The sequence below is a fragment of the Schizosaccharomyces cryophilus genome, assembly GCF_000004155.1.
Source record: "Schizosaccharomyces cryophilus OY26 unplaced genomic scaffold supercont4.7, whole genome shotgun sequence".
Taxonomy (NCBI): domain Eukaryota; kingdom Fungi; phylum Ascomycota; class Schizosaccharomycetes; order Schizosaccharomycetales; family Schizosaccharomycetaceae; genus Schizosaccharomyces; species Schizosaccharomyces cryophilus.
The window spans coordinates 619612-641726 of NW_013185630.1; the positions used below are offsets into that span (position 1 = coordinate 619612).

At 38.1% G+C, this 22115-nt stretch overlaps 9 protein-coding genes across 9 annotated transcripts; 6 read left to right on the forward strand and 3 right to left on the reverse strand.

The window, feature by feature from the left end:
* Positions 1-23: 23 nt before the first annotated feature.
* Positions 24-1495, forward strand: SPOG_03469 (vacuolar SNARE Vam7; the record flags this gene model as incomplete). Its single annotated transcript, XM_013169884.1, has 2 exons — positions 24-63; positions 102-1495. Coding segments are annotated over 2 exons (1045 nt in total), but the record flags the coding sequence as incomplete, so codon positions are not given.
* Positions 1496-1504: 9 nt separating this feature from the next.
* Positions 1505-2758, forward strand: SPOG_03470 (Set1C PHD Finger protein Spf1; the record flags this gene model as incomplete). The annotated part of the gene is made up of 1 exon (XM_013169885.1): positions 1505-2758. One exon carries the CDS (start codon positions 1505-1507, stop codon positions 2756-2758), a length of 1254 nt encoding a protein of 417 aa, XP_013025339.1.
* A 301-nt stretch (positions 2759-3059) lies between these two features.
* Positions 3060-4330, forward strand: SPOG_03471 (steroid oxidoreductase superfamily protein). The gene has a single exon (XM_013169886.1). The coding sequence runs from the start codon at positions 3066-3068 to the stop codon at positions 4098-4100; it is 1035 nt and encodes a 344-aa protein (XP_013025340.1). The 5' UTR covers positions 3060-3065; the 3' UTR covers positions 4101-4330.
* A 1473-nt stretch (positions 4331-5803) lies between these two features.
* On the forward strand, positions 5804-7276 carry SPOG_03472 (uncharacterized protein; the record flags this gene model as incomplete). Its single annotated transcript, XM_013169887.1, has 2 exons — positions 5804-6065; positions 6093-7276. The coding sequence occupies 2 exons, from the start codon at positions 5804-5806 to the stop codon at positions 7274-7276; spliced, it is 1446 nt and encodes a 481-aa protein (XP_013025341.1).
* Positions 7277-7451: 175 nt separating this feature from the next.
* Positions 7452-10945, reverse strand: SPOG_03473 (DUF1769 family protein). Its single transcript, XM_013169888.1, has 3 exons — positions 10563-10945; positions 10323-10413; positions 7452-10157 (listed from the first exon to the last, which is right to left on the reverse strand). Exons 1-3 carry the CDS (start codon positions 10861-10863, stop codon positions 8234-8236), a joined length of 2316 nt encoding a protein of 771 aa, XP_013025342.1. The 5' UTR covers positions 10864-10945; the 3' UTR covers positions 7452-8233.
* A 638-nt stretch (positions 10946-11583) lies between these two features.
* SPOG_03474 (protein kinase inhibitor) lies at positions 11584-13370 on the reverse strand. The gene has a single exon (XM_013169889.1). It carries the CDS (start codon positions 13120-13122, stop codon positions 12049-12051), a length of 1074 nt encoding a protein of 357 aa, XP_013025343.1. The 5' UTR covers positions 13123-13370; the 3' UTR covers positions 11584-12048.
* A 1242-nt stretch (positions 13371-14612) lies between these two features.
* SPOG_03475 (microtubule-associated protein Dis1) lies at positions 14613-17334 on the reverse strand (the record flags this gene model as incomplete). The annotated part of the gene is made up of 2 exons (XM_013169890.1): positions 14613-17078; positions 17284-17334. 2 exons carry the CDS (start codon positions 17332-17334, stop codon positions 14613-14615), a joined length of 2517 nt encoding a protein of 838 aa, XP_013025344.1.
* Positions 17335-17869: 535 nt separating this feature from the next.
* SPOG_03476 (short chain dehydrogenase) lies at positions 17870-19207 on the forward strand. The gene has a single exon (XM_013169891.1). It carries the CDS (start codon positions 18024-18026, stop codon positions 19014-19016), a length of 993 nt encoding a protein of 330 aa, XP_013025345.1. The 5' UTR covers positions 17870-18023; the 3' UTR covers positions 19017-19207.
* A 313-nt stretch (positions 19208-19520) lies between these two features.
* Positions 19521-22063, forward strand: SPOG_03477 (YTH family protein Mmi1). Its single transcript, XM_013169892.1, has 5 exons — positions 19521-20037; positions 20150-21082; positions 21128-21243; positions 21297-21448; positions 21504-22063. Exons 1-5 carry the CDS (start codon positions 19956-19958, stop codon positions 21658-21660), a joined length of 1440 nt encoding a protein of 479 aa, XP_013025346.1. The 5' UTR covers positions 19521-19955; the 3' UTR covers positions 21661-22063.
* Positions 22064-22115: the final 52 nt, after the last annotated feature.

Here is a 22115-nt window from a genome sequence, read left to right on the forward strand (position 1 = left end):
AAATAAATGTATACTTTTGCCAGTATGGCGCCAATTCAATTGAAAATACCAAAAACATCACAGGTAAAGGAAAAAAGAAGAAAATAGTTAACATATAGTAGAAACAAGACGAAAATTCGCGGTGGACCGTATATCACATTGAAGTATCCTTTCCCAATAGCTTACGTAGAATTGTCTTTCGACGATTCAGCGATTTTGTCAGTTTGGATGAAAAGATTAGACCTTTTGATGGTAAAGACACGTTACCGAATCTTCCTTCAAAGTCTTGGTTTCAATCAACCGTGGTAAACGAGAAATTTCGTGAATCTCGCCGAGTAGCTTTGCAGGAGTATGTAAAAGAATTGAGTAAAAGCCCGTGGATAGAAATGGACCAAGTAAAAAAGTTTTTGGACATAGAGGATAATGTTAAGGACATTACGAAAGAAAGCAGCCTTGGTCCTGTGGAATGGATTCAATTGTTTCATGAATGCAAGCGAGAATTGCATGCTTCGAGAGTTGATTTACTTTCGGGAAAAACTAGTTCTATTTCTGGACAGACAAAAAGTGTGTATACTACTAAAAGGTCTATAGATCTTCTAGCTACTTCACTCAATCGGCTAGAGCAAATGAATGCCCTAGGTTCTGGCGAGGTGTTCCGAAGACGTGATATGTTAGATCAACTATCTTCAGAGCTTTTTTCTTATCAAAAAATAATGAAAAGTATCACTCACCCTACGAGCTCTCCTAAATCCTCTGCTGAGGTCACTGCTTTCTCCAGTCCTAGCTCACCGTTCAATCCAATATCCTCTTCCTCTGATCAGCAGCCTTCTCTTCGTTCTACTCCCTCTTCCAATAGAGTTTTAGGAAAAAGCCGCTCTCTAGAGACGCCAGTCACTAAAAAGCTTGACAATGTTGGTCTTTACCAACTTCAAAACCAAGCTTTAACAAATCAAGACTCTCAAGCAGAAACGTTACTACCGATAATAAAGCGACAAAAAGAGCTTTCTATGACTATTAACAATGAACTCATTGAGCAGAATGCCATGTTGGACGATTTGTCACATGATACCGATCAAAACCGCAAGAAAATGCGTAGGACTAAAGATCGGCTTCGTCGACTAGGTTAAGAAAAGCAAAAGATGGATTTATTTATTTATTCTTTCAATCTCTTATTATATTTCACAGGCTATTTCATGTTGAAATTCACCTTTATTTTTGATCATTAATCACCTTTACGGTCTAATGAGGATAATCACGTTTATGAATTCATTTGATTTTCGTTTTCAAATTTCAATTTCTTAATAATCATACTCGATCAAATCCTGCTAAAACTCATAAGTCCTCTCTTTGAACAATGATTGTTATATATTTTTTTATTGTCTTCTAGATTTTAAAGAGATTGAAATACGTTTCCTTTTGTTTTTTATGCTTTTTTTCATACATCTATATAAGGAGAAAGCGTTTGAATGCCTTAAACACGTGGTATGAAACAAAACACCTGAAAGCTGATAAAAACTTCAAAGGCATGGTGTTTTCCAGCGATGGTAATCAAACTTCAATGAATGTCGATGAATCCGAACGTGTTAAAATAGAGGATTCAATTTTACCAATAGCATCTAACCAGAATTTTCAGGAAGTTGGCAAATATGATATTAAGGATGGTTCAATACCAGAACCATCAAAAGTAAAGCAAGAAGAATCCAAATCTCCTGAATCATCAAGTACAGAAACTGATACAGAATTACACCGACTAGGTACGACAATTCCAAAGAAGCCAACAGGAACCGTAACCCGTAAAGGACCTCGAAGAACAAAACCAGGAATAGGATCTTCTGTAAATGCAGATTTTGAAGGCCCTGTTTATTGTCTGTGTAGAGGTCCCGATGATGGTAGATGGATGTTGGGATGTGATGGTTGTGAAGACTGGTTTCATGGAGAATGTGTCAACATTCCAGAGTCATTTGATGAATTAACAGCTCAGTACTTTTGTCCAAGTTGCACAGCTAGTGGACGTGGTTTGACTGCATGGAAAAGAAAGTGTAGACTGAGGGAATGCTCAAAGCCCGCTGAAATCTCATCGAAGTATTGTTGTCATGAACACGGTGTCCTATTCATGCGATCTAAGCTTAAGAACACTACAATTGATCTTTCTTCGTTAAAGACATTGACCATGGTTGCCGATAACTTTCAAGAATTTCGCAATCTTGGTAACCAGGCGCCTTCTTTACCAGACACAATTATCCCAGAGAACGTGTACGCATTTGAACGAGAAGATTTGGAAGTTTTAGACCGTAATCTAATTTTGCTGAAAGAGAACCTTAATTTTACTCAAGAAAAGAAGCACTTCCTTCAGCTTATAAAGGATGCTTCACGGGTTCTCGTCCAAGAATTCAAAGAACGGGAAGGGATAAAAAAGGACGTTTGTGGATTTGACAATCGGCTCTTATTAAATGATAGGGACTTAAGAGATGTATGGCATTCCATATCCCCTGAAGTTCCTATTATAGAAGTTAAACAAATACATTCTACCTCTGATAGCGTCTGCTTTCAGGAGAAGCGCAGGTGCATAAAACATGGAAATTGGCAAATCATATTTACAGAGGATCTTAACCAGGAGGAAAAAAACTTACTGCATAAAATCAATCAGATGGAGACAGCAAAGCAACGTCTAGTTGATCGTCAAAGGGAAAGAGCAATATTGGATGTTGAGCATGAAGGTCACGCAGAATTCCACCGTTCTCAGTTATCAACAGACAAAATGATGGAACTTTTACGATAAAGAGTGAAGTATATGTCGTGTAAATCTCAAGAAGCTATCCTCGTTGACGACTGGTAAAAACAAATTAAATTGCAAGTTTCTATCCACGAACATCAATTGAGAAACCTTGTTTATATCCAAAGAGAAAACCAAATTAAACAGGCATCCTTTTGAGAATAATTTTTGAATCTGTGAATACGAAATGTCTTTCTCATTATGTCTCACTATTCTCGTGTCCAGTAACGTCACGTTGAGGCAGCAAGTCAGTTAAAGAAGAGTCTTTTCCAAAACGTCTGAAAACGGATTTACTTTATGCCAATTTGAAGATATGACATTGATATCTAGTTTACCGACAATTTACTCGGCTTCTAATTCCGCCAGTTGGACGATGGCCGTTTCTCCCTTTTTGGAGCAAGCGAGCAATGTGAAGTTGCTTCTGTCAGGGAATATGGGATTTCGTGAGTTTTATGTTGAAACAAATCCCTTTGTCACTGGATTAATCCTTGCTTTGATGGTTGGGGTTTTCCTGTGGGCGGTATCTGTCCAAACAGGAAACACGTCCCAAGTGGATCGCGCATGGCCAATTTTACCGACTCTATTTTCAGTTCATTTTCTGCTTTATGGGATTTTATTTAACATTGCTTCTCGTCGGCTGATGATTATGGTGTTTTTGCAATTGCTGTGGAGTATTCGATTAACATATAATTACTATCGTAAAGGAGGTTACAAACGAGGAGCAGAAGACTATCGGTGGCTTATGGTTCGTAACAATATACCTTCTTACCTGTATCCTATTGTACATTTCTTTTACATTCACATATTTCAGGTTCTTCACCTATATTGGCTTGCTTGCCCTACATATATTGCAATGCTGGCAGCTAACGAACGACCCTTTGGTTTATTAGATTGCATGGCTTTAGAATTGTTTATGTTTACGTTTGCAGTTGAAATCCTTGCTGATCAGCAACAGTGGGATTTCTACCAAGCACGAGATCTATACAGAAAGAATAAGGAGCTTCCCCCACACCTGAATTTTGATTTAATGACACTCGCAAAAGGGTTTAATACAAGTGGTCTTTTCAAATGGTCGAGACACCCTAATTTTTTAGCTGAACAAATTATTTGGGTCGTTTTCTATCTGTTTGGGGCTATTGCCTCAAAGACTTGGATTAACTGGACAATTCTGGGCCCCTTGGGTCTTATCGCCGTGTTTCAAGGCTCGACAAGGCTAACGGAAACTATCTCTTCCAAGAAGTATCCGCTTTACTCTTTGTACAGTCGAAAGGTTGGTAGATTTTTTCCAAGGCTTGATGGCTCTCACTGGGAGCTTATCGATGAAGATTCTTCTATGAAAACAGAATAAGCAGTGAATGAAGCATCTCTTGGTGTTTAAAGTACTTGAAACGGTCCTGAAAGAACCTTTATGTTTTCCTGAAGATATAAAGATTCACGTAATGAAGTTTTGATTAAGCTTCTGTGTTGCCTATTTATTTATATGTAAATGTATGTAATAGTATGAATTGAATTTTGGAAATGTTTTTATTAGCATGACTCGGAAAAAGCATAGAGAAAAAAAAATACTTTGTATCCGTATAATATGTAACTATTGTAAGTCATAGTCGGAACTTCTCTCAAGCATTAGACCGTAGTTTGAATCATATGCAACTGATTCGAATTGGAACCATCAAAAATACTTTCTTTGGTGCTACTTTCTACTACTACTTCATGAAAGAGAAATATTCTTCCTTGTTGTTTACTGTATTCGAGCGTGAATGAAGGATGTTTTCCCCTTACATTTATTTGTAGTCATCATATTACACATAATCATTACGAGCTATGACACAGTACACAATTGTATAGCGAAATTATTTTAAAATAACATAGCGAACAACATGTCATATTTGCAGTAGTAAACATACATTGTTTATTTACAAATACTTTCTGTATCCTAAAACCTTTGAAGGCTCATATTGGTCGAAGATCTAAAGATGGTTTTCATGATATTTTGTTTCTACATTGTGTACTTTCATAGAAATTACAAGTTTTAATAGCCATATGCACACATTATAAAGGTAGAAAAACTACAGTAAAGCACGATATATGGACTTACGAGCATACGTTGTAGTATGCAAGTGACCTCACCGATAGGTCATGGACGGTTGCTTACATCGAAGGTAAACATACAAACCTATCGTAAATACGTTTCTTCCGTCTCCATACATCCACAAAAAAATTCACAGGAAATAGTTGATTTTCCTGATTTTTGACTAAAAATACCGTTTTACGGATTTGTGACTATTCTTATCGCTTTCGGCGAGGTCAGTTCCCCCAAGGAATTTTTTTTTCGGGTGTAAGATCTACTCAGAAAACGGAACCTATATCGTAAAATAAAGCTGCAAAATCTGATAGTTTTGCTGTTTTATTCTACTTTTACCTTCTTGTGTTTTACTTGTGTATCAAGCACAGGTTGTTTACTGAATACAAGCTGTTTGCGGAAGCTTTCATTTATTCCCATTGTAGACTGCTTTCAAACAAGTCTGCAATTTAAGCTATTTCTAACCACTTCGGTTTCTTTACGTTCAAAGTTTCAATCACTGAAACGAAAGCGAAACCCGCCCTAATTTTTTCATACGTGTTGCTTTTCCTTTTTTATCTTCATCCGTTGTGATTTTTTTTTCTATACTCTTTTTTTGATTGCTATACCATATTATTTTTTTTTAGCGTTTCCTGCGCTTTATTTCCCTCGTTACCATCTGATTGTCATTCATTCAGGCTTCGTTACGACGAGTTACAATCGTTTTTTTTGTTTTTAAACTCTCGTTGGATATTCCTAATTTATTTTCTAATTATTGGTCTAATTTTTTGTACCTATTTTAAGTGGGTTCTCATTGATTTTGTACAGAGGACGTCTTTGCGATATTTAGCAGACTTCAGCTGTTTCACTTAATCCTAGTCTATTGTCTTTGCTTTTGTAAAAACGATTTTCGTATTTATCGACTCTTCCCTTTATTTTTCTTCAAAGTGTTCAGGATATTAAATCTAAACCAATCGTGATTTATTTGCTAAATGGCTCCTTCTTCTTTTGTTAGCTTTTGGAAGAGGATTTTTTCTAATAAAGATCAAGAAACATCAAGTGTAAAAAACGCTGATGATTTTGATTTAAAACGGCACGCTTTGGAAAAAAATGCGTATGACGAGGATCTAAGTTCTGATCCGAATACTTTTTTTAACCGCAAAAACATTCATATGCCACGCATACTTTATCTTATGCTCTGTTCTGTTGGTTCCTTCATCATATCTGGAGGTCTAGAATTCGCTATTGCTTATGGTATGTATAAAAATACGGAGGACAGAGTCCGCCTTTGGCGTCTTCCTGACACACTTTCCGGTGATTTAGCAGTCACCAACTTTGCCCAAGCCATCGTCACTTACTGGATTGAATCTGCATTGGTGCAGGCTGATTTGCGCTCAGGTCTTGTACGGCCTGTTTATTTTGGTTGGTGGCCGAAAAACACTTTTATGCGAGAAATCCTACGAGCAAAACCAAATTATCACTTTAATTTTATTGTCTTCCGCTGGATGGAATGGTTAGTTTTTACCGCCTTACGTGGTTTGTTCTGGTCTATCCCTCTGTGGTTTTTACTTTGGCCTGCTTCCATCGGTATTCTATGTGCTCCAGGAAACCACTTTGGCAATGACTACTATTATAATAACTATCCTGCTCCCCAAGTGGTTAAGCTTGTTTTTGGCGGTGTCTTGGGTTTTGTTATTACGCCATGGATTGCGTTTTTGCACATGTACATGTATGGTCATTATCAGTATATGGAAAAAAATCAACAGCAAATTGCAAGTGATAAAGATTTGGAATCACAAAGAAATGTTGCTGGTGGTGCCTTTCCGACTACTACCAGAGATATGTCTAATTCAGAACGTGCATCGGCGACGCCCGCTCCTCCTACATCTTCTGTCAATCACTTCCCTACTCCAAGTTCCAGGTCTGAAGCAAATGTGGATGCTCCGATCAGCTCTTTTGAGGGATTATCTGAAACTGTTAGAGCTCCTCAAAACGAAAACATGCCCTCCACGAAACAATCGCCGACGGCTGAAGTGCTTGAGCCTGCCGAACAACCTCTTACGGATTTTCATCCCCATCCAGTTTTAAACACTCACACTACTAGTGTGTATGAATCTTCAGCTGCCGTTCCATCGGACAATGCTGTCCACTCAGATAACAGGAGACTCTACAGTGCTGTTGATCATCCTACCGAAATCGGGTCGCCTGTCGCTTCGCCAGAGATGGTACATCATACCACTGTTGTCAATGGAAGTTTAAATAGTTCGATCAACTCATATTCCCATAATAGTGCTTTCGATAGCTCTGATAATGACGGCTTCTCACTAGTAACAGCCCCGAGTATTGCTCCTACCTCTTCTTCTGTTGCAAACTCAGCAGCACCCAGTGTAAATGGTGATGCCCCTGAGGAGATTGATGATTCTGCTTCTTCCAATGCAAGTGTCACTACCAAAAAGCCAAACTAATGGGTAATCAAAGCTTAATGTTTACTAATGCTTGTTAATACATTTGATGCTCATTTTTGACTTTTCTAAAATTATTTTTTGTGAAACAGGGAAAATATAAGGGATATTTACTTAGTTTAATACTTTGCTTTTCTGGGGCTACTCAACATCTTAAGCTTAGGGCTTACAAAATTAATGTGGGATAACGGTATTATTATTTTATAGACTGACGGTTTTAATTGTTTTTGTTCTAGAAGTTTAGAATCAATTTATTAACTATTCAAGTCAGTTAAAAATTGGCATTTTTTATGACCTGATATTCAGCTTGTATGATGTGTAAAAAATTTAATTAAATTAGGATCATATTGGAAATAAAAGAAACAAAATTTTCTTAATCATTAAGTTTTTATATAAATCGCCAGTTGTCAGATTGGAACTTAACAATTCTAGTCAGTATAAATTTTCAGTGTTCCAAATATATAATTGCTTCATCTTACGTGGAATAAACCGATCTTGACATTGAGTACGAAGCAAAAACATAAAATTATAAACGCGTCTGCGTCCAAATTATTGAATTTATGGAATGTATACTGAATAGAAAATGCGAGCTATTACAGTCGTCTGACCGAAAACGTAGCTGTTATAGATTATAAGCTGACGAAACTGAGAATATAAACTTAAAAGCTTCAGTAAGGTGAAATATATAAGGGAACCTACCACTGTCGAATATATATTCCATGACAGATAGAATGGGCAAAACCTTAATTGATTGATTTATCGCACTATGCATGAGTCCAAAAAAACACTAGCTTATTAGAGGAAGAGAGAACGACGACATTCATATGAAAACGAAAGGCTATTATTGTTGTGACGAAGGAAATGACTGCGTTTGTCCACATAAATTAGTTATAGAAAGAAAAATCATTAATAATAAATAACATCCATAAGTTTTAGCCATTAAATACTTGACCATCTTTGCTAATGTTTTCTCCGTTCACGTTCATTAGCTTGTTCCAATAAAACAGCCTCATCGTCTTCCTCAACCAAATCAAATTCCACAACGAACATAATTGCATGTTCGTCCTCCGTTTCGCGCATCATGTATCGAATAGGTTGATGGCCATCCGAATTCAGATGTCTATAAACATTTAGCTTAATTGGTCCAATATTCAAATTGAATCTGTTGAAATCCATATGCGGTGAGAAGAAACTCATGCAATATACAACATCCTTATCGTAATAGAAATCAGCTCTAGTATCCGTAGAGCTTGAAAAATACTTCCTTCTATCTTTAACAGATTTGTGCTCACCAAAAATGAAAGAATTATCTTCAATTGGATCGACTTTCGGATTGGCAAATCTAAAAGGACCAAGCTGAGGATCAAGAGAGTTTGACTCAGAAGGAATGTGTACACAAGGTTTTGGGATCTTTGATTGACTAGACTGCGTTCGAGAAGGACTGGGCTTTGCCAATTTTGTTGGTACTGTTAAGTGGTTGTCAACTTCACCGGGTTTTTTGTTACTATCATCATTTGACGGGTTATGAGATGAAATATCAAGAGATGGGGTTCCCATATTTTTCCCGGGCTTATCAGGCTCTTCCTTATGATCCGGATTGGAAGTTATACCGTTGCTTTCACCTGGCGAAGTATCCTCGCGTAAAGGGGGTAAAGAACCGGTCTCACCACTTACTTTGGGGTTAGATAGGGAGTCATCCGGGGACGTCAAAGTAGACTGGGAAGAAGAAGGGCGATCGGTAGACATAGAATTTCTTTGCAATAATAATTCAGGGTGATGCTTGCTTTCACTCTTATATAAATCAAAGCCAGAGTCGGATTCAACTTGATCCGGTTTGGATCCAGGACCCTGATTGTGGTGGTGATGATGGTGATGTCGATGTAACGAGCCTATACGAATTAATTTATCCAATGAACGACGAGGTGCAGACATCTTCTTTTCATTTTTAGAAACAGGCGGGGGAGACATACTAGACGTAGAAGTACGTTGTGCTTCTGTTTGGGAAGAAGATTCGGGATTAAGACTTTTAAGTCCTTTTTTCGAACGGAGAGACATCCGTTTAATAATTTTTGGCGTAGAAATCTTTCCGATATGTAAATTTGGATGCGTAATCCGATGAAAGGGATCCTTGTTTTTTGATTTTCTATAGTGTTTTTTATCGGACTGCATTTCGAGAGCTGTGAAATAGCGCTGTAAGTCCTCTTCGTTTTCGTCGTCAAAAGAATTGTTATCATAGAACTCATTAACATAACCATCCCCATCTAAACTCGGTTTATGCAACAGACCCAACTGCTGGACATGACGGCTAAAATCTTTGTGGCGATTGGTGATCGGCCGATGCAGAATAAGTTCATCATCATCGTTATCTGCATCTTCACCAGATACACGAATAAGTGATGAACCAATGGAATCCACCAGAGATGGATCAGTTTCAACTCGCTGTTTATTTCGTGATGTACTGGTTTCCGGTGTGTGAGAAGCCGAATTGAGATGTGAAAACCTGGTATTATCGTTAAATCCCGCAAAGCTCCAATAGCGATGGCGGTTTCTATTAGGGTCAGCCGTAGTATTTCCAGAATCAGAGGATACTATACTTAAATTATCGTGATCTGTCCCAGAAGGAACGTTGGTATGAGGAGAGGGTGATTGCGTAGCGGTGATCTTTATGGGGGGAGGAGGGGTTCTCGTGGAACTTGATTTACCGACCGGAGATTTGTTGGGCGTAGATATGCTAGGCTGGAGATCATCATCCAGAGACTCACTCATATCTGGTAAAGAGTCTGTATCTGATTCCTGAGGGTCAGCTTCCACTAAGGATATGACCGCGTCATCCAAACGGCTGGGCGCGGGCCAAGCAGATAGCGTGTTAACGCATGCAACGAATCTAAAATGTTAGTTATCAAAATTCAGCCATGTGATTCAAAAAAAAAATGAAACAGGAAAAGAGGAAAAGACAGGTCACGCATATTTGCAATAGAACGCTTCCTTATTCTTTAAAATTTTTTTGTTTTTGTTCTTCCAACTTTCCTGTTAATAGATTAATACATACGGAGACATAATATAGGGTGATTTTGCAAACTTGTCATAATAAACAGCCGGGTCAATGTACTTGGCTATACGCATGCCGGCACGGAAAGCGCCTATACCAAAGTGGTTAGTAAGCGTTCCGTTATCTAAAAAAGCTAAAACAATGGGTGTACCATCTAACTGACTACTGGTCTTCTCATTCCACAAGTCAATAGCAAGCTAAATGGCCACCATTATATATAAAATCAATTACTGAACATACTTTCCGGAAATGTAGAAATCATATGATCAAATTGTGTGCCAAATATGACTTGATTGCCGTTGTATTCTTTCTTGAAACGACCTTCAGCTTGGATCTGAAACTTTCTTGAACGACCACGAAAATAGATAGAATCCGACTTAGGAGGGCTACCATCGGGTGTGATTCCATCAAAGTCACGCACTCGTACTAGAATTCTACCAACCCAAAACGGCCCATCGACTTCTGTAGGTCGTCCTTCATGATTCACCCAAGCAATTTGCGTGTGCCCAGGGTCTGAGCCGATATTGACCTTTAATTTCATTATTACGGGTTATTCCGCCCTTGTCCTTTCCAATTTCCGTTGTTTTTTGAAAGGGACTCGAGGATGTTGGCTGAAGGTAAGTTCCACCTTCTTCTCTCAGCGACGTAAGGGTTCTTCCGTATACTGTCTACAATCATCGAGCTCCTTATTATATGTAACGCGATGGTACGCATGGCCTGATTCGAGCCTAAACCACTTTTGGAATGGCCAGCGTTATCCTACAATTTTCTTAATAGTTCTCGTATTCATTCGCTCATAAAAGCTCTCCGTCATAGTTTACATAGGGTGTATGTAAAAAGTTACTGTAAAAAACAACAAATGCCGCAGGAATGGTTGTAGCAAATATATGTAAAATCCAAAAATATTTTTTGTAAGAATTTTGTTGCTAGCCGTAATCATCTCCTGATCCTTAGGTTCTTCCTAATTTGCCATAAGTTCGTACGACCATGAACTTGTTCTTTTTAAAATTTTCTTGCGTACCTCTGCTCAACTCTGTTTTCATTTTTATTCATTTCTTTACGGATGAACATACTTCAACCATAATTCGGAGTTCACTTCCATTCACATCACTCACTTTTCTCTTTTATGCACTCTACTTTGTCCATAGAAATTGTATTAGTCGTGCATGTACGCAGTCTTGTAATTCCTACATACCTCTTCTCTACTTATCACGCACTTATTCATCAATAGACGGTACAGGCACTATTTCACTATCTTTATCCCAAAACATAAATAAACCACTATCATTCTACTTCTCATTGTAAATACTTCAAAGGGTAAATTAAATTTTCAAAATCAGCTAGTACTCCACATTGTCAAAAACATTCATGGATTGAGCAAACTAACTAAATATTCCATCTAGCGACTAACTTTCCTTGAAACGCACAAAACGCTCTTAAAAAAAAATAATAGGCACACTAGTTCATTAAGTATTAACTTGCTTTGCTCAATCCAACTTCTTAGATTATTCCATCGGTAAAAATAATTGTATCGTTTGTATGCTTGATTAATAATTAGCAATCCCTTATTAGGAATTTCTTTTCCCTGCCATTACGGAAAAATTATTTTAAGCAGTTTACATTGGAATCAAAAAAAAAAAAAAACAACAAATGAACCCAACGCGTAAGTGTTTCAAAAAATTACCATGGTGGCTTCTTTGTTCGAAACTTTTCTTCCATTTGTTGTTTAAGCAACTTGTACAGCAGGTTGTTGCTCTTTGGGTTGTAAGCTTGTGGTATCATTGACAGCGTTGTTTTCAACACCATCCATACGAGCAATGCGTTCTTCACGAACGTGAGGATGCATATTAGGGTCATTCTCAGCCATTTCGCTGGTATCGGATTGAGAATCATTCATTTGAGTCATTTGTTGAACAGGAACAGGCTCACCTTGGGCCTCATAGTCATTCCAAGAACGAGCGTCACTCTGAACATCTTCTTCTTGAGGCTTGGCAAAGTTTACTGAAGGATGAGCCGGGATCCAGGTGCTAAGAGCATGCTCAGCATCCATGATAATTTGGCGAGAAGTCTCATAGCCATCATAAGCAGGACGAGCTTCACCTGGAGTAACGGGAGCGTCATCGATCAAGTTCAACAAATGACGTCCATAGGCAGTAATCAAGCCAAGCTTTTCGGCATGCTCATGGAGAGCATCCAAATTGTAGGTCATGGCTTGCTTGAACTTTTCACGGGTGGTGTTGGAAAGTTGAGCTTCAGCTACCAAACAAGCGGCTTCCTCACGAACAAGCTCTTGCTCCATTGTAACCAATTTAGGTGATTCAGGATCCTTATGCTTAAGCATGTAAATGTGATCCAAAAGCTTCTGCTTCTTTTCACGAGAAGGTTGGACAGAGGCCTCGATGTTACGAATGGACTTTAGGGTAACACGATATTGGTCGTGACGATCAATCAAATAGTTTTCCAACTCGGCAACTTCATAAAACAACACTCCCAACTTATCGGTAACATCACTAATGTCATCGTCACAATCTTCACCCCAGTAAGACAACTGGCGAGCAGCGTCACGACGACCACGAGTGACTTGGACCATGCTAGCCATGACGTTCTTCTCCATTTTGACCAGAACGGCTAAACGCTTAGCCAAATCAGGGGAGAAGTTAACAGCTTGGTGAATTCGCATGGAATGTCTGAATGGAGTAAAGGATCGACTATTACGGGCACTAGAGACAGGTGGAGGAGGATTCATCAACTGGGAAGCCGTAGGGGCACGACTATTTCTTAAAGAGTAAGAACGGTGCATCTTTACAATCCCAAATAAATATCAGATAAATAATTAGCTGGTATAACTGGTATACAGAAAAAGAAAGGGTATCAATACGTTGTAGTTTCAACAATAACAAAAGATCGATGTAAACGTATTCGGAAATTCAAATGATTGATAAGTTTCTAGAAACGATCCGTAAAAGATAGTGTTTTGATGTTCACAAATGTTGTTGTAAAGTCCGAGACGATAAAGAGGTCGTGCGTTTATATAATTTTCGTTGATGGGAAAATGATATCATCGATGGTGCTTTAAAGTGCAACAAACTTACAACTCGTTCGTCCATTCTATCATTTGCATGAGGTCAATATAACGTCATGTCGTATGTAGCAAATATAAACTCCGAGCTGCTTTCCCACAATTTTGGATTTCTGAGATATAATTATAAGTATAGCTATATACTAGGGATATGCTAATACTGAGAATCTTCTCCATATGCATGCAGCAAGACAGTAGTAAGGAATAATATGATCGTAGTTAACAGGGTAGTAGTGTAAGGGGATTTAAAGAAACAAGTTTAATCGAAGAATATAAGAGTTTAAAAGATTTTGGAAAATAAGCGAAAGTGAAACCGAATTTCTCACTATAGTTGATTTGACTGGTTAAATTCGTTTGTCCATTCCTTATGCATCTATTGTTCTCTTTAACCAGTCATCGAAATGTTTCAAATCAAATGATTTTTACTGCTCCTTTAGGTGATTGTTTATTGTTTTGGCCACTTATTGTGTTGCATGAACCCCTTCGCTTTCCATAAAGTTGATATCATAGTTCGACAAAGTGTTCGTTCTAAGGTGATATTCATTTAAAACCCAAATTACTCTCCTACCATATTAGGAGACTAAAAAGAAGCTCGTTAGTGCTAGACTTTGCAATTTCCCCCCGGGGGAGGGGTTTTTATAGGGAAACGAATCATATCTTTCGCTACTGCCCGCAATAAGAAAGATTAAATAACAAAAATCAAATCCAATCTAAGCTTTAATCATGTTCTTATATCTGTATGCAACCCATATATCAATACATTTTGTTAAAAAAAAGTAAATAGTGCACTACCCTTCCATCTACCTTCGTTTACAGTTGTAAACAAAACCCCATAGAATCAATAAAGGAATGGCATTTTTCCTGCGAATCCTCCTGTAAAGAAAATTTGGTATTTAACCATGCATGAAGAAAACCCTATTACCATTCAGCATTTTCTTGTCTGCAGGTTCGTTAGCAAACTCGGCAGGGATATCCATAGTCCTTCTCCGGACAGTGCATTGAATTCTTCATGAAGAGTATTATATACAGCAAACAATCGAACAAGAAGGTTCCAAAAATCAGCATTTTGAATCTTTTTAAAAATTTTTTTGATTTAGCTTCGCTTCATCCTTTGAATTTGTTCCAACAAATGCGTGGAGATATCTGTCCCCTCTGACCACGGAGACAAACTGTTCGAGGGGGAATGTGAAGAGAAGCCATTTGATTGATTGCTATTGGAAAAAAAAAGATGGGCGTGAAAAAGCTGCCGGTTTTTGTAGCATTGATCCTGCAAGAGACCGTCGTGCTGGAAGCAGTGTTGATCGCCGAATATTTCTTAAAGGTTCTTCTGGGTTTCTAATTGGACTTTTCATAGTATATGAAGAATCCGTCCCGTCTTCTTTTTTTACTGTACTTTCCATTTCCTTGGAATCAATGTCCATGGAATTTTCATCCACATTGTCTTGTCGCTGCTCTAACTCCAACAAGACCTCCTGTAATCGATTACTTAGTCGGTTCACCTCTTCTTGCAAAGAGAAAAGTTTCGACTCTTTCTGACTGATCATCCCTTGGCAGTTATCAAGCTGTTCTCGTAATTCTGCGTTTATAATTTGAAGATCATTAATTTCCCGGAATAACCGTTCTCTTTCCAAAGCATCCTCTGTCTGCTGTACTTGTCGGATAGCTTTCTCTTCTCTTAAAAGATCCAACTCAATCTTTTCGGACAACGTAATGGTCACCAAATTAGAGGTACTTACACCGGCTTGTTTACTTGCTGGAGAGACATGCTCTTTTAATGTGGACTTCATAAGTAGACTTGGGTGAGTCTTCGTGGACAAGCGGTTCGTTTCTACCTTTTTAGTCAATGTCGGGGTCAAAACTTCGTTTGTCTGCTTGGTAACACCAATAGACGCCGACTTAGGGGCTGGTTTCAAAGCCGAGTTGGTCATTCTATGATTCATAGCTTGCGAGCGGAGACTGGAAGATAGTGATTTGACAGGGGAGGACTTAAGAGAAGGAGGTTCTTCAGGTACACTTGTCTGTACAGAAGCCAAAGGTGAAGACGTAAAGCTAGGAGATAAAATTGGTTTGACAGGAGATGGCTTCAAAGGAGAAGCTACTCTGGGAAGTTTTGGTCTAGGGGGTTGATTTGGATGTGCTTGTACCTGAATGTTTTCTGAAAGCTCATTTACCTTCTGCAACCTCTTTGGATCAAGTCCGACAATATACTTGGATAAGATTGTTTGACCAAACATTTGCATGAGAGTAGCTAACACCTCCGTTGTTGCCGTTCGAACAGGTTCAAACGTATCATTAACTAGAACTAAACAACGATTACATAATGCTTCCAGAGAAACCCTCGGAGGGCATGACTCTGTATGTTGAAGACAATGGTTTAGCCAACGCAGTGTTTCTGTCTTAACTTGAGGGTTTTTGTGTCCTAAAAATTCTAAGGCTTGATCAACAAGCTCATTTAGACCACAAGCTTCAAACATAGCATTTGCTGCGTCAAAAAGAACATTTACCAAGGAAGGTTTCCTCTCTTTAAACCTTTCGAATAATGGTATAAATACAATAGGTACATAAGGAACTTCATTTTTCTTCAGCGCCTTTGAGACAGCTATCAACAACTGCGCAGAGGTACCAACGACAACCACGTTGGCGTCTTTCAATGATTTAGCAATTACACGGAATAGTTCATCGTAATCTCCTTCTTCATAGCAGGGGTATTTACATACTTCGTGAATGCTATCAAGAGCTTCTTTGCGGTCCTTCCACTTGGGCGAAGACAAGGCATTATAGAGTTCTGGAGTTAATTTAGAAAGAACGTCAATCGGAACGTCAAAAGTTGATGACTTTATAGGAGAAGGAGAAGATTGAGATGGATGAGGAATGCTCAAGGATGATTTCATTGGACGGGAATTGCCGGAGGTGTTGGTCTGTTTTTGGCTAACATTGCGTGAAGATGGTTTCTGTTCCAGCGAGCGATTTTCAATTGAAACAGGAGATTTTGCAACGGGGGAAACGGGTGAACAATTGATAGCCGATACCGAGCTTTTCGTAACTAAAGGAGGTGCTGAACGAAAGAGAGACTCAAGGTCAGATATTTGAATTGGTTTTAGCTGGGGAAACAGGTTGGTTTTAAGTGAATCGCCGACCCAGCGGTAAACCTGAACGGCAAGCTTGGAAGCTTCTTGACGCACATTTTTATCTGATTGAGCGAATAAACCAGGAAGAAGCTTGTATAAAGGAGAAAGAGGAATGGTAGGTATACCGTATTTCTCAATAAATAGACATAGTTCTTTAATAGAGGCCATGGCTTGTTTTGGGTGTTTCACTTGACAACTACTCAGAAGGCCATCAACAACGGTATCTATAGCGCCAGCGCTAGCCAAAAGTAGAAGTGCCTGATGAGTAAGGTCTCTAATAGAAGGTCTTGCTGAAGGAAGACATTTTTCAAGTAATGAAGGGATAACAATATTTTTAGAACTGGAGACACCCTTCCTCCGCGATTTATCTAAAAAAGCATAAAGAACTTTTACAGCGCATTCTTGAGTAGGAACATTACTCTCGCAGAGCCCACGCTTCCATAAACTAGGATCTTGAATCCAAGGCTGAAAACATAAATCGTTATCATCAGAAGCCCTAGTAAACGCAGCCAATAGTTCTTCATATGCTGTGAGTCTGGTTTTCCATGCCTAGATGTTGTTAGAATATATAGAAAGAAAATAGATTCTCAGAAAAGAAAAGTAAATTCGCATTTAAAAAACAAATTATTATTATTATTTATGTCTTTTATAACTGGTGCTACGTTGCTTGCGTACAAAGGAAATAAGCAACCAGTTCTATGTTTGATCCAGCTAGTCTTTGTTTTCCTTCTTTTCATATACTTTTATAAAATACCTTTTCTGAAATTTGATTCAGTATCCGTTCGTTAAACTCGTCTATATCCATTTGTTCGATTTACTCAACATTCGCTAGTAAAAAAAAGGAACCCTGTCATAAAGAGTGTTATAAAAAGAAAGACATGTATGAAATCTTCTGTTTCAACGAGGACAGACCAAACAAGTTGGGTTCTATAGGTCTCAGTTTGTGTTGAAAGTTGAAAAAAAGCAGGTAACATTGTTCTCCAGCAAGGAAGGCAGAATTTATATGTAAACAAACAGGACATTGTCTACAAGTCTGAAAATAAAAGGAAAGAAGAAATTCTATTTGAAATGATTTGCTCTAGATGCTTTTATCGCTAACGAAAAAGCTATTCGTAGATGAAAGAACAACGAAAGTAAAGCCAAGCATAACACCAAATAGCTCCTACCAGACACGATTTGTAGGGAGATATAAACTCAGTATGCTATTGAAAGCAATTTGAAGGGAAAATCTTCTCTCTGTAGGTGCATTTATGAGAATCATCATGACGAGTAAGAATTTAAAAGTCAATAACAGATTTTGAGAAGGCGATTCATAGTGTAAAACAAAACCTCATTAAAAAAGCAGCATTTTCCTACTGGTCTACACTTTTGTTTTATTATATTACCTCTTTAATATGTATTTGAGTACCTTCAACGACATCACTATTATATGCTGCGTCAACTACAAAGTCGTCTTTCATATATACCTTTTTGACAATACTGACCTCAAGAAGTATGTTTCATAATTTAATTGATCGTTCAGCAAAGTTTTTCGGTGTAAATACCCCGAATTGGTCGTTTCAAGACATTCCTGATTTACACGGCAAAGTAGCGATCGTAACAGGATCTTCTGGTGGTATAGGATATATCACTGCTTTGCAATTGGCAATTAAAGGTGCGAAGGTGTACTTAGCCGGTCGCAATGAAGAAAAATACATTACAGCGATCAAGAATATACGCGAAGAATGCAAAAACGCCAACGTTGTGTTCTTACATATGGATCTACTCGATTTCGACAGTGTCTATCAAGCTACAGAAGTATTCCTGGCAAAGGAAACGAAGTTGGACCTTTTAATCAATAATGCTGGTGTCATGTTTGGCAAATATCAGCTGTCAAAGAATGGCTATGAAGCTCAAATTCAGACAAATTATCTATCCCATTACTTGTTTACGTACCGCCTTATTCCTGCATTACGCCGTGCCGCAGAGAATTCAAGACCTGGTGATGTACGCATTGTCAATGTCTCTAGTTTGTCCTATTTTACGGCTCCATACAGTGGAATCTACTTTCCAGACATTAACCTTCCTTATGTTTTGGGAGGACAACAAACACGGTATGGACAATCGAAATATGCCAATATCCTCCATGCACAAGCGCTTGCCCATCGTCTCGAGAAATATGGCATCTACGCCGTCAGCTTACATCCAGGTGTAGTGAAGACGAATCTCTTGCAATATTCCCAAGAATATATTCGGAAGATAATGATACAATCTCCTTTAAATCGTCTACTTCTTGATCCCGTTTGGGGAGCTTACACAACATTGTACGCCGCCACGTCACCTACCATCTCTGAAGAGCGACTGAATGGAGCATTCTTCCGAGCTGTCGCCCAGAGGTCAACCTGTTACCGAAATCATGACCCTTTCATTGTGAATAAGCTATGGGAGTTCACTCACCAAATATTTGAAAAGCTACAGTACTTACCTACAGATGACGATTTGAAGTGAGAATCCTTTTTGTTTATCTTACAACTCTCAATACGTGTATTATTTGTCAAATATAAGTAATTAAAAAAAAGCTATTTAAATAGCTTTTGCTTTTCCTGTTTATAGTATTTATGTACAAACTTTGTTTATGCCGAATGACTTCCAAATAGTAAATCTGAAACTGAAGCGCTGCTTTACTGAAAACGTAACCGGTCTTTCAAAGAGCATTCAAGTTTGAAAATAGTAGATTCTACCATTTATTTGGCTATCAAGTAATCCTTGAAGATGAAAATCCTTCTCAAGAGTAACAGTAAACACATCTTTGAGTAACATTTTGATCATTTAATAGACGAAGCATTTGGCTTCATATAGGTTTATAAGTAATTTTACACAAAACTCCAATAAAAAATAGATCTCATGTGCTGATAATTTTTTCTTTAGAGATATATGTATATATTTGGCTCCGTTAGCGATATAGATGCATACACATGTTTTTGATTGATATGTCCCATTCTCCCCTTTCCAACCTACTCTCTTCCTACCGCAGCAAAGTCGTGGAAGTGCAAGTGCTTCTTTCTTACTAATAACTAATTAAACAATTAATCAGCTATTCAACTTTAATTTTCCATTTGGCAACTTGGCTAGAAGTGGCTGCTTCCTCTTGTTTATATATATATTATTTTTTGGAGACGTTTTTGTTTCATAATTTGGTTTTGGCGTAAAAAAAAAAGTTACAGGATTCTTGTAATAAAAAGGAAAACTAAATTGAGGTACTTTTTGATCATTTAAAACTTGTGTCCAGTTTTATTTTTGGTATTCGCTTGCAAGATTAACCGTCGACGAAATTCAATTTTGAACTGTGTTTTCTAATTCAAGAGATTGCGAAGATATTGGAATAATTAATCAAAACTTCCATTTAATTTGAAAGCTTGAAAATTACATTGTACGAATTCTTGGAGAATGTCAAACACAAACTTTAATTCTCAGTCTTCTAAACAATTACCTGAACTCCCAAACTTGGAGGTTTTGCGAAGCTTATGGCGTAAGTTATTAATTACATAAAGTGGAAGAACTTCCGCTTGTTGAATAGTCAAAGCAATGTGATTGAAATATGCGTTTTGCTTGCTTGAACACATGGACTAATTTTTGTTTAGCTTCTCAACCGTCAAACGAATCTAATGACTCTAGAAGTGTCTGGTCAAGCAGACCAGCGGAACCCGTCCATGTACTTTCAAATCCTACTGCGAATAGTTTTACTTCTCCTTTAAAAAGACCGGCTCCCGATTCTCGTGAGGCCCCCATTGGAAGAAGAATTATGATTGATGATCCACGCTTAGCGAAGCCAGTGAAATATGATTTTACTCGCCATTGTACTGATTATGGCCATTCTTATGAGTGGCCTTACTTTCGCTCTGTTCGTCGTGAATCGTTAATGTATGGACCGCCTTCTGCTGTTCCTCCTGAGTCTCCTGTTTTCCCACCATATCCTCCCGAGTCAGCTACGCTGCAATCCAAATACTATCCAGCCCAATCTGATGCACCTGCCGCGTATTATGATCGCGCTCGTTTTGAATTGCAACCTCCTTCAAAGCGAAGAACATTGAGTCCTCCACCAAGGAGAATCGTTGACCCATATGGTCCTCGTTTTACTGAGGATGATCCCTACTCAAAATCACCATATGCAATGGCTGGCGATCGTCCTCCATTATCAGCTCCCATGTATCCTGTTGGCTATCCTCCGTATGGTGCGAAAGCTTCCTCTCAGCTTGGTGCTGATGATTTGCGTGGTACCACTAGTAGATATCCCTTGATGGCTAGTGATGTTCGTGCTTCTCATTCTCCTAGCCTTATTGACCCTTATGCCCATCGTTCTGTTGCAGATGTTCCTTATGCGGATCACCCTCATTACTCAGTGAACGCTGAGCCTTATTCAGCACCTCCTCCCAGAAAGGAAAAACCTAAGCCGCGTGCTCCCACTCCCCCTCCGCTAAATTTTGCGAGAGCAAGTGAATATAGAAATGACAAAGGCGAACGGATATCTATGATTAACCCTCGTGTGATTCTTGACGAAAGTGGAATTTCACATCGTATGTAAAAGTTGATTGGTTCGATCATATTTATTAACCATTTAGGCTCTCGTTATTTTATTATGCTTTGTGACAACGAAACAGCGATTGCCCATGCAAAGAAAACCTCTATTTGGGCTGTAAAGCACGAAGCAGCTTCTCGTGTATCTGATGCATATAAGGTAATACTGACATATATTATTTGACGCTGCTTATTTTACTAACATTATAACAGAAGGCTAGTATCTATTTTATTTTTATTGCAAAGCCGACAAATAATGCTCTTGGTTATGCTCAAGTCGTGAGTGATTTGAACAGTGCAGAACTCCCTTTTTGGGCAGATAATGCTACATACGCCGGAGGCGTTCGTGTGAAATGGATTAAAACGTATGTTTGAATAAAGCGACTGTATTTCGGTTTTTTACATTTACTAACGTACTAGTTGCAATCTTTTCTCTGCTGAAATCTCTGATATCGTTGGACGAATGAATCACGGAATGACTGCTAAAGATGGAATGGAAATGATGTACGACGAGGGATGCCGCCTTTGTATTTTGGTTAACTCGGCCATCATGAAGCGAATTGGACGTGATCGGTAATGGGTTTGTAAACATAAAAAATATCTGTTAAACTGCTGATGCAATTTTACGCGTCAAAGTTTCAACTTTTATATAAAAATTTTAGTGCAAGTAAAAAAAATGAAACTCGCTTCAAAAACGTTGATTGATTAGATACTTATTCGTGAAATATGAATTTGCACTCGAGGGAAATTTATATCTTACAAATTCATAAATCGGATTTACTTCGCTTTTAGGTATTGAATCAGTCAAATTTAATAATGCCTAGTTTAACTTCGTACTTAATGAAAAGTTTTGGTTACTGAATCAGTAAACATTCTCAAAGCTGATTTCTCAGCATTTTCGAAGTTTTAAATTCTTGGTTAAAAAAATAGAGAATATGATGAAAATTGCAACATTATTTTTTTTTCTTTTTCATTTTCTTTTTACCTCTTTCTTTTTTCTTTTTTTTATATATATATTAATGTTGTGCTATG

Bases quoted from the DNA above. Each gene is read 5' to 3' on its own strand.
- SPOG_03471 (XM_013169886.1), top strand. From the start codon at position 3,066: ATGACATTGATATCTAGTTTACCGACAATTTACTCGGCTTCTAATTCC.
- SPOG_03473 (XM_013169888.1), bottom strand. From the start codon at position 10,863: ATGAAATTAAAGGTCAATATCGGCTCAGACCCTGGGCACACGCAAATT. The intron at 10,414-10,562 runs GTATGTTCAGTA...ACTTTGGTATAG, and splicing joins GATTTCTACATTTCCGGAAA to GCGCTTTCCGTGCCGGCATG. The intron at 10,158-10,322 runs GTATGTATTAAT...CTAACATTTTAG, and splicing joins TCACCCTATATTATGTCTCC to ATTCGTTGCATGCGTTAACA.
- SPOG_03474 (XM_013169889.1), bottom strand. From the start codon at position 13,122: ATGCACCGTTCTTACTCTTTAAGAAATAGTCGTGCCCCTACGGCTTCC.
- SPOG_03476 (XM_013169891.1), top strand. From the start codon at position 18,024: ATGTTTCATAATTTAATTGATCGTTCAGCAAAGTTTTTCGGTGTAAAT.
- SPOG_03477 (XM_013169892.1), top strand. From the start codon at position 19,956: ATGTCAAACACAAACTTTAATTCTCAGTCTTCTAAACAATTACCTGAA. The intron at 20,038-20,149 runs GTAAGTTATTAA...ATTTTTGTTTAG, and splicing joins GGTTTTGCGAAGCTTATGGC to CTTCTCAACCGTCAAACGAA. The intron at 21,449-21,503 runs GTATGTTTGAAT...CTAACGTACTAG, and splicing joins CGTGTGAAATGGATTAAAAC to TTGCAATCTTTTCTCTGCTG.